At 45.9% G+C, this 13,990-nt stretch overlaps 1 protein-coding gene across 1 annotated transcript in view; it reads left to right on the top strand.

The window, feature by feature from the left end:
• The window catches only part of LOC130370999 (poly [ADP-ribose] polymerase tankyrase-2-like), a 23,776-nt gene extending 9,786 nt beyond the window's left edge, over window positions 1-13,990 (top strand). Inside the window, exons 12-29 of the mRNA XM_056576589.1 lie at window positions 36-127; window positions 327-405; window positions 888-1,059; window positions 1,594-1,673; window positions 2,140-2,285; window positions 2,557-2,722; window positions 3,150-3,369; window positions 3,534-3,643; window positions 5,622-5,810; window positions 6,068-6,491; window positions 8,130-8,200; window positions 8,478-8,598; window positions 8,712-8,809; window positions 9,206-9,280; window positions 9,456-9,561; window positions 9,953-10,139; window positions 10,249-10,405; window positions 11,850-13,990. Coding sequence (XP_056432564.1) covers window positions 36-127; window positions 327-405; window positions 888-1,059; window positions 1,594-1,673; window positions 2,140-2,285; window positions 2,557-2,722; window positions 3,150-3,369; window positions 3,534-3,643; window positions 5,622-5,810; window positions 6,068-6,491; window positions 8,130-8,200; window positions 8,478-8,598; window positions 8,712-8,809; window positions 9,206-9,280; window positions 9,456-9,561; window positions 9,953-10,139; window positions 10,249-10,405; window positions 11,850-11,912 — 2,556 coding nt within the window. The 3' untranslated portion in view covers window positions 11,913-13,990. The remainder of the gene's footprint in view (window positions 1-35; window positions 128-326; window positions 406-887; window positions 1,060-1,593; window positions 1,674-2,139; window positions 2,286-2,556; window positions 2,723-3,149; window positions 3,370-3,533; window positions 3,644-5,621; window positions 5,811-6,067; window positions 6,492-8,129; window positions 8,201-8,477; window positions 8,599-8,711; window positions 8,810-9,205; window positions 9,281-9,455; window positions 9,562-9,952; window positions 10,140-10,248; window positions 10,406-11,849) is intronic.

Raw genomic sequence — 13,990 nt, 5'->3', positions numbered from 1 at the left:
CGTATGTGTGTGTATGCATGCATGTGCGGGTTCAGCATTGCGCGTCGGTGGCCCCCTACCCTAAGAGGAGACAAGTGTGCGAGCTTCTCCTTAGGAAAGGAGCCGACGTCAACGAGAAGACCAAAGAGTGAGTGTGGCCTCGCGTCTGTATCTGTATTCATCATGATGAAACATGTCATGTTTTCAGCACTGATGGCGCTAGTGGTGTCGCACAGAGTCAAGGTATCGAAAACAAACTATCAATATTCATGACTGACTGTGATGGCCAATCAGAACGTGACGTGGTGTCCCCGTGTGATGACATCATTGTGCTCCCCTTATCCTAGCATGCTGACCCCTCTCCACTTGGCCTCTGAGAAGTCCCACAATGACGTCATCGAGCTGCTGGTCAAACACGAGGCCAAGGTGAGCAGGAACGCTTGGTGATAGTGGAGACAGACCCCCCCACAGGCAGCCGCCTCACCGTGGCTCCACAGGTTGGGGTTTCAAACGATAAATGAAGGCATAAACGGCTTTGAAGAAGCGGGCTCCTTGCCGGAATATCAAATACTAAAAGAGTTTATTGATGCTGTATATGGAGTTATTATCAATATTGTCGCGGTTATTGTGATGAGGAATATGTCTGGTATTTCTACCTTGGCTATCTAGCTAGCTACACTGAAAAAAATATAATCATTGAGTAATATCCGCTGCTGAACACTAAACTGAAAAGCTTGAATGAAAATAGTGCCCCCCCCCCCCCCCCCTTTAGTTCAGTAGATATTAAACGTGTTTTTTTGTATTTGTTAAGGCAGTGATTTATAAGTATTGACCCGTTTCCACAGTGAAGCGGTTCCAGACTCTGATAATCTCTCTCTCTCCCCCCCCCCCCCCCCCCCCCCCGCCAGGTGAATGCGGTGGACTGCCTGGGCCAGACGGCGCTGCACCGAGCCGCCCAGTGCGGCCACCTCCAGACCTGCAGGCTGCTGCTGGGCTCCGGGGGCGACCCCCGGCTGCCCTCCCTGCAGGGCCTGGCCCCCGTTCAGCTGGCCCACCATGCTGTCAGGGAGCTCCTGCAAGGTACTGGGGGGCCCCGAGGCTCCTGGTGGTGTGTGTGTGTGTGTGTGTGTGTGTGTGTGTGGATCTTCATTTATACTTTTTATCTGTGTGTTTGACTGAATGAGTCAGTGTGTGTTGACTTTTAATTATAATTCCAAGAAAAGCAAATAACTTTCTCAAAATCTTCTCAAATATTTGCATGTGGTACTCTTAAACTCGTGTGTGGGTTGTCTCCTTTTTTGATGATATGTCATTCAGAATTGTAATTATCAGAATCCCATTTTCAGACCCTGTGTCAGTTGAAGCCTTAATACTCTTTATTAAATTAAGAACTAAGTAACTGCCAAGAACACATTGGCACAGGAGATGCATAGGTGATGGAAGTGATGAATAAAACAGGAGAAATAATAGTAGTGATCTCTGCAATCTTAATATTATAACACTTCTGATGATGTAGCGGCTGACTGTTCATTTTCATTATTACAGTATAAAACAGATAAAAAGATAGAAGTATTTCGTAACATCGTTGCTGTCTGCATGTTCTCCAACTTCCAGAAGGAGCTCTGATGGGGAACTCTGACTCCGACCGGCAGCTTCTAGAAGCCTCCAAATCAGGAGATGTAGAAACTGTCAAGGTAAAATATAACTAATATAACTTCCGGTTAGCTGGGTCGATAACTGTGAGATTTGAGTTAATAAATTGAACAAGATAAATGTGTGATAACCAGTCATTGTTCAATTGTTTGATTTGAAGAAGGAGGACATTTGTTTTAAGTATCAATCCTCACATCTCCATCATCCTTAAGTATGGACTGTGTTCTCTTCATTTCTTTCATCTACCTCCGTTATATCTCTATCTCTCTCTCTTTGTCTTTGTCTCTCTCCCCTTTTCTCTTTTGCTGTGTGTGTGTGATTCTCACTCTGTGTCTATCTCTCTCGATGTCTGTCTGTCTCTCGGTCTCTCGGTCTCTCGGTCTCTCGGTCTCTCGGTCTCTCGGTCTCTCGGTCTCTCGGTCTCTCGGTCTCTCTGTCTCTCCGTCTCTCTCTCTCTCTGTCTCTGTCTCTCTCTCTCTCTGTCTCTGTCTCTCTCTCTCTCTCCAGAGGCTGTGTACTCTGCAGAATGTGAACTGTCGGGACGTGGAGGGGAGACAGTCCACTCCACTGCACTTTGCCGCGGGCTACAACCGGCTGGCCGTGGTGGAGCTGCTGCTGCAGCACGGAGCCGACGTCCACGCCAAGGACAAGGGGTGAGAGAGAGAGAGAGAGAGAGAGAGAGAGAGGGGGGGGGGGCTTTGGCATGTGTGGAGAGCACTCAATAGGCGAGAGATGTAGGGAGAGAGAAAAAGTCATTGTTTCGTCTTTGTGTAATTATTCATCTTCATATTCCATTATGGCTCAGTTGAAATGAATTGATTTGAGATGGATTTAGAGAGAGTTAAACCAGCACTAAATGGCAGCTATTTACTCCATGAGGAAATATCGCAGCAAGAACGTTTCTCCCCCCCCCCCCCCCGCCAGAGGCCTGGCCCCCCTGCACAACGCCTGCTCCTACGGCCACCTGGAGGTGGCCCAGCGGCTGGTGCGCCGCGGCGCCGCGGTGGACTCCCCCGACCTCTGGAGGTTCACGCCCCTCCACGAGGCCACCGCCAAGGGGAAGTACGACATCTGCAAGCTGCTGCTGCAGGTGGGCCTGCACGGGGGCGTACACACACACACACACACACACACACACACACACACACACACACACACACACACACACACACACACACATACCTGGTTGCTGCTTCAGGTGAGCAAGCATGTATGTACACACTGACGCACAACGCACATGTGCAAATGTAAACAAACACACACAACACATACAGGCAGGTCTGTTTGCATTTCCTCGTTCTTTCTTATAACTGATTGATTTGACACGTGCACACGCACGGACACCCTCACTCAGTCACACACACATGCAGATCTGTGTGGGGCTGCAGGTGACACACACAGACACACACGTACACACGCATAGCTCTGAATTATTACTGAATCATTGAACATCTTCCCACGGATGAATGCCCTCACCCTCCCTCGTCTTGTCGCCCCCCCCCTCCCCGGACCCCCAGCACGGAGCGGACCCCAGCAGGAAGAACCGCGACGGGAACAGCCCCCTGGACCTGGTGCGGGAGGGGGACACGGACATCCAGGACCTGCTGCGGGGGGACGCAGCGCTGCTGGACGCCGCCAAGAAGGGCTGTCTTGGGAGGGTCCGCCGGATCTGCAGCCCCGCCAACGTCAACTGTAGGGACGCCCAGGGGAGGCACTCCACCCCGCTGCACCTCGCTGGTAGGACACACACACACACACACACACACACACACACACACACACACACACACACACACACACACACACACACACACACACACACACACACACACACACACACACACACACACTGTTCGAAGGGACAAATGCAGTAGTCTATAAACATTGTGTGTTTGTTCCAGCTGGCTACAACAACATGGAGGTGGCGGAGTTTCTGCTGCAGCAGGGGGCAGAGGTGAACGCTCAGGACCGAGGGGGGCTCATCCCCCTGCACAACGCTGCCTCCTATGGGGTGGGTACCCTCTGCTGCTCGCTCACTCGTCCATTCACTAACTCATCCCCCTCACAAAGTGGGTCCTCGACTAAGAATTTGAATGGTAGAATCTGATTCGTCTGGCCCGACCTGACCTCGACTGGCTGTTGAATCATATAATCACTCATTATTTATTGTTTATTTCTACCACTTATTTGTTACGTTTCTTCCGGATATTCTGTTGCGGTCGAGGTGCTCTACATATATATATATTTTTTAAAGATTGCATACTGCCTCTTCCATAAGAAAAAGTGGTTATCAAACAAGCAATAAGGACATTTATTTTGAAGCAAAACATAACGCAGCAATTTGCACTCAGAGGACTGAGTCAACCCCCCTCGACCACACAAAGACAACATTGTATAAGGTTGTGGTGTCCTTCGGTATCACTCGTTTGCCAACCCATACCCCCAATGGTGTGACACACACAACACTGCAAGGCCATTTAACTATTAAAGACCACGCCGACTAAATGTCTTTCTATCGAACATTCAAATCGTCTAGGATTCAATGTAAACCAGGATGTAACCATAATTATAATTGTAGCCTATATTAGCAATTCTATATTGGTATTATTATCATCATATCTTATTAAATTATTATTATGTTGTTATTTCTATTGCATGTTTATATCATTTATAATACTATACTTTTATTGTGTTTATTTAGCCTATTTTAACAGATTCAACAAAGAATATGTGTAATAATAATGCACATATAACACATATTGACACACGCACTCAGACTCCCATTGTGATTTGCATGCAAATGGATGTCCCTCAAAACTTTTGACCAATTCCTGTTATTACTTGCTGAAGGGGATCTGATGGCCGTACACACACACACACACACACACACACACACACACACACACACACACACACACACACACACACACACACACACACACACACACACACACACACACACACACACACGTGCTAGAGGAGTTGATTGAGGAGAACTGAAGGGTGTATTATGCTGTATCGGTCTTCGCTTGAAGACACACACAGTAAGAGGAGGAAAAAACACACACACACACTATACCTCACACACATATTATCTACACAGGAAAAAACCCAACTATAAGCATTCAGTGTGTATTTGTGAGGGTGTGTGTGTGCGTGTGTTCATTTGTGAGTGTCTGTTTGATAATGATGAGGTCCACTCTTCAGGACTCAAGTCCTGACCGTTTACAGATGGAAGGTACTGACGAGGACCCTCTGTAATCATCTGCCTTCTTCTCCCTCTTCCGTGTCTCTCTCTCTATCTGTCGGTCTGTCTGTTGGTCTGTCTGTCTGTTTGTCTGTCTGTCTCTCTCACTCACTCGCTCTCTTTCACTTTCACACCTCTATATGTGTCTCATCTCTCTGCAGAACAAATCTTTTGTCCTCTCCCTCTCCATCCATGGCTTCTTAATGCTCACTTTTTGTTCCACGTTCTATCGCCTCTCTTTTTCTCCCATTTGCTTTATATCCATCCATCTTCTCCCCTCTAATTGCTCCTTTTATGGGTCAAACAGCGCAGCGAGACAGAAAGGTGGCTTATGAAAGAGGGAGGGAACGACCCTTTGACATTGTACTATCAGACCAGAGGAGTGAACCCTGTAGCCTGGTACTATCAGACCAGAGGGGTGAACCCTGTAGCCTGGTACTATCAGACTAGAGGAGTGAACCCTGTAGCCTGGTACTATCAGGCCAGAGGATTGAACCCTGTAGCCTGGTACTATCAGGCCAGAGGGGTGAACCCTGTAACCTGGTAATATCAGACCAGAGGGGTGAACCCTGTAGCCTGGTACTATCAGACCAGAGGGAGGGTGAACCCCGGTGTGCTAAGGCGCGACCGTGAACCGTGAACCCACGACCTACCCGGTCGGCGTGCTAGCAGTTTGAGGCCCAGTTGTCGAGCGTTTCTTTAACGTGTCTTTTGGCCCCCCTGTCATTCCCCCCCCCTCCAGCACGTGGACGTGGCGGCGCTGCTGATCAAGTACGACGCCTGCGTCAACGCCACGGACAGGTGGTGCTTCACGCCGCTGCACGAGGCTGCCCAGAAGGGGCGCACGCAGCTCTGCGCCCTCCTATTGGTCCACGGCGCAGACCCCGCCCTCCGCAACCAGGAAGGTCACTCCCCGTTGGACCTCGTCCAGGTAGCCAGAGGGACTATGTCGTTTTGTTTTTGTTTTAACCAGTTCTTAGATTGAGTGGTTTTGAGCTTGTGAGATGTTTGAGTGAGATTGTTATTAGAATCTGAGTTTTGACACGTCTTGAGATTTCCTCACTCCCATCTACGTCCCTTTCTCCTTCTCTCTCTCTGTCTCTGTCTCTGTCTCTGTCTCTGTCTCTGTCTCTGTCTCTGTCTCTGTCTCTGTCTCTGTCTCTCGCTCTCGCTCTCGCTCTCTCTCAGGTGGATGATGTGCGGGCTCTGCTCACTGCAGCCATGCCCCCCTCCTCGGCCCCGGGGGGCTTCAAACACGAGCTCATCAGCCTCCCCGCCCCCATGCCTTCCCCAACCGCCACCCCCGCCCCGGTTGGACCTCCTGTCGCCGTGGTTCCCTCTCTCCCCTCCTCCATCACCACCACCATCACCACCCCCGGCATCGCCTCCGCCTCCATCTCCTGCCCCACTCCTCTGCTTCCCCTACCGTCCACCTCCTCCTCCGACACCCCAGGGGGCGCACACGGGCCAGATGCTCCCATGGCCGCCAGCGTTGTCACGGCAACGGCCTCGCCGGCGGCCGGGTCAGTGGCCTCCTCGTTCCCAGAGATGACGTCGCTGCTGCTGGGGGAGGAGGGGGGCGCGCTGGGCCCTGAGAAGAGAGAGGCAGGAGGTAGCGCTTCTTTATTTCTACAAGGTATCAGTAGGTTGGTTCTTAGGTTGGGGGTGCTCCTCGCTCACACTATATCTGAAGTCATTTCCTTTTCTCTGTGACCTAAGAGTCAAATTTGATTTCTAAACGAATTAAATAAATCAAAGGGGCACCATGTTTGGCACCTGACACACCTGCACTTCGAAACTCGATAAACCTGTTATTAACACCAGATACACCTGTTATTAACACCAGATACACCTGTTATTAACACCAGATACACCTGTTATTAACACCAGATACATCTGTTATTAACACCAGATACACCTGTTATTAACACCAGATACACCTGTTATTAACACCAGATACACCTGTTATTAACACCAGATACACCTGTTATTAACACCAGATACACCTGTTATTAACACCAGATACACCTGTTATTAACACCAGATACACCTGTTATTAACACCAGATACACCTGTTATTAACACCAGATACACCTGTTATTAACAGACACCTGCTAGTAACACACACACACACACACACACACACACACACACACACACACACACACACACACACACACACACACACACACAGTGTAGCAGTGCTGTATGACAGTCTTCAGGGGTATCTGAGGAGGGTTGATAATAGACAGGTTTTAATGTTGGCGGACGGTAAGTTCATCAGCAGTAACAGGTTGACTCAAGCGGAGCGGCCTCTATGGGATCCTGTGACAGAGAAAGGTGGGCGCAGGCTGATAACAAAAGGAAATGGAGATAAAAAAGGAATTAGGTCTGAATTTAATTAGACACTTCATGCAATCATACATTAAACACCTTTTCAGGCTTAGAGATAAGAGTGATTGAAAAGGTTTTCTGGATAACGGAGAAAGACAGAAAGGAGCAGATGAAGCAATTTTAATTGTCTTCTTCTATTAAAAGTCACTCTCAGCCTTGCTAGAAAGTGCTGCGTTGAAATCAAAAACGTTTATTTTCCTTTTATTAGCGCAGGCGATGGCACAGTTTCTGGAGCCTTTGTTAATATGGATGATTGGATCGACTTTTGGTTCAAGGCAATCAATTATTATTTAATGAATAAGGGGGGGGGTTGTGTAAGTCATCCTTTATCACATCAACACTTTATCACACTAAATGTAACTATCTGTTCACTCACTCAGTACTTTAAAAGGGAGTGCAAAGCAGCTTTCACTTTTACACTTTTATTTTTTAAGTCTCCACATAAACAAACACCAGATGTGAACGGTAATGAAATATTTTGATCCGGTTAATTGAAAGATTTGATCCCATTAAAGTTGTTTTATGATTCGATTATGCGACCGTTTGATGCGTGTCACGAAGCAGCATGTGGCTGACACATTACCGGGGGGTAAGCGGGAAGGGATCACACACATACACGATACATTCACCGCTGATGAGGTTTCAATTGATTGGTGAGGCGGATGATGAGTGAGTACTTTTCATCTGTGATCTGGTGATTTAGGGGTGGATGAAAGGCAGTATTTTAGTTGTTTTATAATTAATCTGTGTGTGTGTGTGTGTGTGTGTGTGTGTGTGTGTGTGTGTGTGTGTGTGTGTGTGTGTGTGTGTGTGTGTGTGTGTGTGTGTGTGTGTGTGTGTGTGTGTGTGTGTGTAGACATCAGTATCGGTCAGTTCCTCCACAACCTTGGTCTGGAGCACTTGCTGGACATCTTTGACAGAGAGCAGGTAAGAAGATTTTTGCATTTGGTGCATTGACATACAGAATCAAAATGAAGTTAAATATCAAAACAGCCTTCCAAAATGTTCGTCTAAAATTCTTGGCTTCACACAAGAGGCGTGGGTATGAAGTCAATAATATTACTTCAAATTGATAATTGAAAAACTAAACACTAGAATTGAAAAGCTTTTTGGATTTGAGAAAGAGGAGCCTTTGATCAAATGTGCGTTTGCGTTGAAAGAAGCAATCTTGCCACTGTTTGTGTATGTTTGTGTGTGTGTGCAGATCAGCGTGGACGTGCTGGTGGAGATGGGTCACAGGGAGCTGAAAGAGATCGGGATCAACGCCTACGGACACAGACACAAGATCATCAAAGGAGTGGAGAGGATCGTGAGCGGCCCACAGAGTGAGCACATTCACACGCACACACCAGATACACACGCATACCCACATACGAAAAACCATGCAAATTGACATGCATTCATACTGTGTGTGTGTGTGTGTGTGTGTGTGCGGCAGGTCTTAACCCCTACCTGACGCTGAACACGGCCAACAGCGGGACAGTCCTGATCGATCTGGCATCAGATGACGAGGAGTTCCAGTCTGTGGAGGCGGAGGTAGCTGCCCGCCCACTGCACCGCTCTCATTCTGATTGGCTTTCTGTGATACAGTGTTCATGCTATAGGACAGGATATATGGCAATTCTTGTCATTGGCTTAGCCTTAATTCACAATGTTTTAATGAGCCTTCCCAGTAAGTAGCAACTGGGAGTCAACTGTGAATTTTTTTATTTATTTGTAGATTATTAAAGTTATTGGACGGTATTTGATTGATGACATTATTAAAATAACTATCGATCAGCTTTGACTACAGATGTCCAGTTTAAGAGCTTGTTGAATTGTAAATAATGTTAATGATGCATAATTAATTAAACACGTTGTTCTCCTCTGCGTGTGTGTGTGTGTGTGTGTGTGTGTGTGTGTGTGTGTGTGTGTGTGTGTGTGTGTGTGTAGATGCAGAGCACAGTCAGGGAGCACAGAGACGGAGGACATGCTGGAGGGCTCTTCCAGAGATACACCATCGTCAAAGTAAATGTTAATTATTCTACAGTATTCTGGAGATATAACATCGGCAAAGTAAACGCTTATTCCTCTGCGGTATTTTAAAGATATAACATGGTTTAAAGGTAAAAATCTATCCTGATCAGTGGAACTACAATGCTACATTTTTATTGATGAAATGTTAACAAACGCACGTTTTTAGATCCAGAAGGTTTGCAACAAGAAGCTGTGGGAGCGATTCACCCACCGCAGGAAGGAGGTGTCGGAGGAAAACCACAACCACTCCAACGAACGCATGCTCTTCCACGGTCAGTAGGCCAACCACCCTTCAGTCTACTGGAGACGCTAACATAGATGCTACTGTAGATGCTACTGTAAATGCTACTGAAGACGCTACCTTAGATGCTACCATACATGCTATTGTTTACGCTAAGGAAACGGTGCCATGCCTTTGGTGCACTTATGTTAATTTGTTTACAATGTTGCACTCAAGTGTATATGATTTTACTTAAAGGTACATTAAGTAACAAATGTACTGTACTAAATCATTAAATGAGCGTGATATTACACCATGGTGATGGAAACATGCAAAGTCCAAAGACTGGCTTCTCCGACAACCATACTGCAGCCAGGATGGTGTCCTTGGAAATGACCTCCCCGGGTCGGACTCATAACCCCTTGCGGTTCCCCGATCCACAGGTTCTCCGTTTGTCAACGCCATCATCCACAAGGGCTTTGACGAGCGCCACGCCTACATCGGGGGCATGTTCGGCGCCGGGATCTACTTCGCAGAGAACTCGTCCAAGAGCAACCAGTATGTGTACGGTATTGGAGGCGGAACGGGCTGCCCCCTGCATAAAGACAGGTCCTGCTACATCTGCCAAAGGTGACTAAAATCCCCCTGTGTGTCTCTTGCTCTTGGTGCGTTCTCGGTCATCCACTTACAAAAGTGTGCCTGACGCAAGTTATTTTCTTCTTGTTCCTGTGGCTCCCAGGCATCTGTTGTTCTGCAGGGTGACTCTGGGAAAGTCCTTCCTCCAGTTCAGTGCCATGAAAATGGCCCACTCTCCGCCAGGACATCATTCTGTTACGGGGCGTCCCAGCGTAAACGGCCTGGCTTTGGCGGAGTACGTCATCTACAGAGGCGAGCAGGTAATCAATGTAGTTTGTAATCTAATTATAGGCACGGGACGGGGAGCTGGAGGAAGGTGGCCTCATGGCTGAATTATATTTCCACCCTTAGAAAATATCAACGGGACTTAGCATTGAGCCCTGAGGAATGCCGGTCTTTATTTTGTCTATTATTTTTTGAGTCGGTAGAAACTGCAAATTCTATATGTTGGATATTTCAGCGGATCTGATACATGGAGGGATGGGTATTTTAAAACCACTTGAAATAAGTGGTTTCAATTATGAAAAAATGATTCATATTAATAATAAATGAGTAGCTTACTCTATTACAAACAAATTAAGCTCTGGGATTTCAGTTTTTGGGTAGTTTTCCTGGACTTTATTTAAGGAATTGAGCATATTTACACATGATGTTTTTCTTGATTGTTGAGCATCACAAAAGTCTTCCATTCCCCCCTACATGAGCTATTTAAACCTTGAAGGTAGAAAATGTTGTGAAATGAACTAAACAGAATATACAATAATGCATTATCACACTTCCTTTGTAAACCGTTGTTTATTGTTTTTTCCCGTAACACCTGATCCCTGTCAGAGAATAATGGCATGTCTTCTCATCCGTTTCAAGCCCTAGTCATGCACCCGGGTTGTTCATGCGGTACATAAACACCTGTCATCACTCACTGAAGGCTGATTGTAATGACTCCGAATGATGATTTTAACATCATATTTTCTCCTCGGGCAAGGCTGAATAATTCCTGCAGAGATAATCTCTCAATGTATGTTGCGTCCTAAAAAACAGAACTAAACCCACTGAAAAAATAATTTGTCACTCGATGTGATGGCTGATGAACAACCCTGCGTTTCGCAGAACGGATAATGTCTTGAGTCCCACGCCAAGCCCTTGAGAGCGCTCGGACGAGTGGATGTCCACTCCAGTAATCAATGGCGTTGCCATGGTGCGGTCCACCGTGCCGGCTTGGCGCGGCCTAGTCTCCTCTCCGTCTGCTTCAGGGTTGATTGCCGAGGGCGGCCGGCCAAAGCATCACCCTGAGACCCTTTTAAACCCACGGCTCGCGGAGACACCAGCAGCGTGCTGCGTGGTTCATTACCGTCTGACACAAATCAGACTTGCCTTTCAGAAGCAAGCAAGATTTCTGACACGCCACGTGTAGCTTGGCGTCGGAATATATGTTTGGTGTAAATGGGATACAGATTAAACAGACAGCAAAACCGGTTTCACATTGATTGACCTTAATGGCAATCAGGTTAGATGTGCGTTCATTCCATTTTTATTTGTTTTATTGTTTATAAGTGACACTGATACAGTCGCTTATAAACAACAGGCTACACTGAGGGTGTAGCGTTCTCGTGTGCATATCTCTCAATTAATACTATACTAAGTAACGAAGGCTGTAATGCTTTAAAGTATCTCCTCCCTCCCTCCCTCCCTCCCTCCCTCCCGCAGGCCTACCCCGAGTACCTGATCACATATCAGATCACGAAACCCGACACACCTGCAGACGGATGACGGACGAGACCAAACAGGAAGTAGGAAGAGAACGGGAGGCGGGAGGACAGGAAAGGGAAGTAAAGAAGAACAACGCGGAACCGCGGCTTCACTAACTGCATGCGTACAAACATGAAACCTTTATTTATACAATGTATAAAACATTTGAGGTTTGTTACCAATGGGCGATGTGAAATCCGTATCTTTATAATGTCTACTTGTTTCTATCTACTTATTTATATTTATATTTATTTATCGCGTGAGTGGCTAATGGGTGTTTAATGGATGCTCACAGCAGGCTGGGTTATTTTCAGCAGCTCCACGGGTTGACTTGTGCTGAGACACAAAAAGGGCTGTGTTGTGAAAGCACTGTGCTACTGCTGTCCTGTGTGGTTTACTTAATCAAGTGTACATAGTTATTGTACGTAACTCGTGAACGCAAGACATTCCAACGACGTGTTTTGATTTGACGTTATCGCGTTGTTTCTGTTGTGGTTTCTATCACGTGTATTTTTTTTTATAACGATAAATACTTGGGGGGGGAAAAAGGACAAATTCTCTTTAAGAGGACTAGTTGCTCAGTTTGACCAACGATTGCATAAAAATAATGGTTTCTAGAGAATTCTCGGCTTTTGTTCCTTATTTATTGAACTATCCTTTCTTTGTACTTGCATGGTGCTCTCTCAGTATTTGTAAGGAGAATGTGTCCATCAGATAATTGTTTTTGTACAACGTTGGTGACTTGGTAAAGCCGATGGCTGTTTACATGATTTGCCTGAGCAAGACATTATTAGTAATAGGATGCCGCTCCGATAGCCTCTTGACGTAGCAGGATAGCCTACGCCTATTAATATAATTGATAAGCGTATTACTTATATGCTCTGCCTCCAGCCTCAGTTTGCTCTCTGCCCAACATTAAGGTCCAATTAAAATCCTTGCTGGTGAAGCACCCATATTTATTTGCCGGTAAGATGTTTTTAAATGAGTGCTGTATGTATCTATCTATCTACATGTATATAGATATACAATGCAAAATGAAAAGGAATGTAGCATCATTAAACTACTCTGATTGGGTTTGAGACGGGTCTGGTGCTGTGGTGTGTCGGTTGAAATGACTACTCCAATGCATGGTACAGTGTGTGTTTGGTTTGCAGTGCATTGTGGTATATTGTGTTGTTTCAGTGGCGCCTAAAGGGGCCTGGAAGGGTCTAAAGGTGGTCTAACTTTGTTTTGATATGATCAATACGGTGTCAAAGACGGGGTTGCCAGATCTAACAAGAAAGCTATGCCACACCTCAAAATATGCTCAAACTACAGGTCATGTGTGTGCCTTATTCTGTGTCCTGATTTAAATGTTCGAGAATAAGCAGTTTCTGTAAACGTAACTAATTCAAACTAAATGAAGTCTAATATGAGTTAATGGGAAAGGACCATACTGTCAGGTTCTAAGATCGAGCACTAACCCTTAAGGATAATGCTTGATTTTGTTTTTCGAGAGATGTGTATTCTGTTTCTTGTCAAATCTGGCAACACTACCTTTAGTGAAGGCAAACTACGAATCAGAATATGGCTGGAGTCCAACCCTTGTTGAACCTCTGCTGTGCAGATCAGCAGGAAACTCTTGGTTGGATTAACTTGAGGTATATTCAATGTTAATAATTTAACTATGTTACAAAACGGAAAGTTACATGGAAGGGATTGTATTTATGTGTAATTGAATAAGATCAACATATTTGAGATATTTTCTTTTATTATTTCATATTTCATAACCTATTCCCTCAGACTTCAGGTCAGAAGACAATCCCAGGACTACGAAGGTAGCCCATGTGTAATTTAAAGCAGAGTGTATGCACATGTACCACTTCTATTCAGCTAACAACATACCCATTATATTTGGTGATGCACCAGAGTTTAAAGGACCAAATCTATGAATGAATATAAATGCAATGTACCTGAATTGTACAGGGCTGTTGTCATTTGAAATAAACACATGTCTCTGTATCTCCTACAGATGGTTGTTTTCCGACTCTTGTTCTTGCGTTTTCCGAGTCTGCTCGGATAACGATGGTTATCGATGCTGGTTATACTTCAGCATCCAC

The sequence above is a fragment of the Gadus chalcogrammus genome, chromosome 18 (assembly GCF_026213295.1).
Source record: "Gadus chalcogrammus isolate NIFS_2021 chromosome 18, NIFS_Gcha_1.0, whole genome shotgun sequence".
In the NCBI taxonomy this organism is placed as follows: domain Eukaryota; kingdom Metazoa; phylum Chordata; class Actinopteri; order Gadiformes; family Gadidae; genus Gadus; species Gadus chalcogrammus.
Note: the sequence above shows the minus strand (reverse complement) of the source record. Positions and strands in the feature narration are given on the sequence as shown.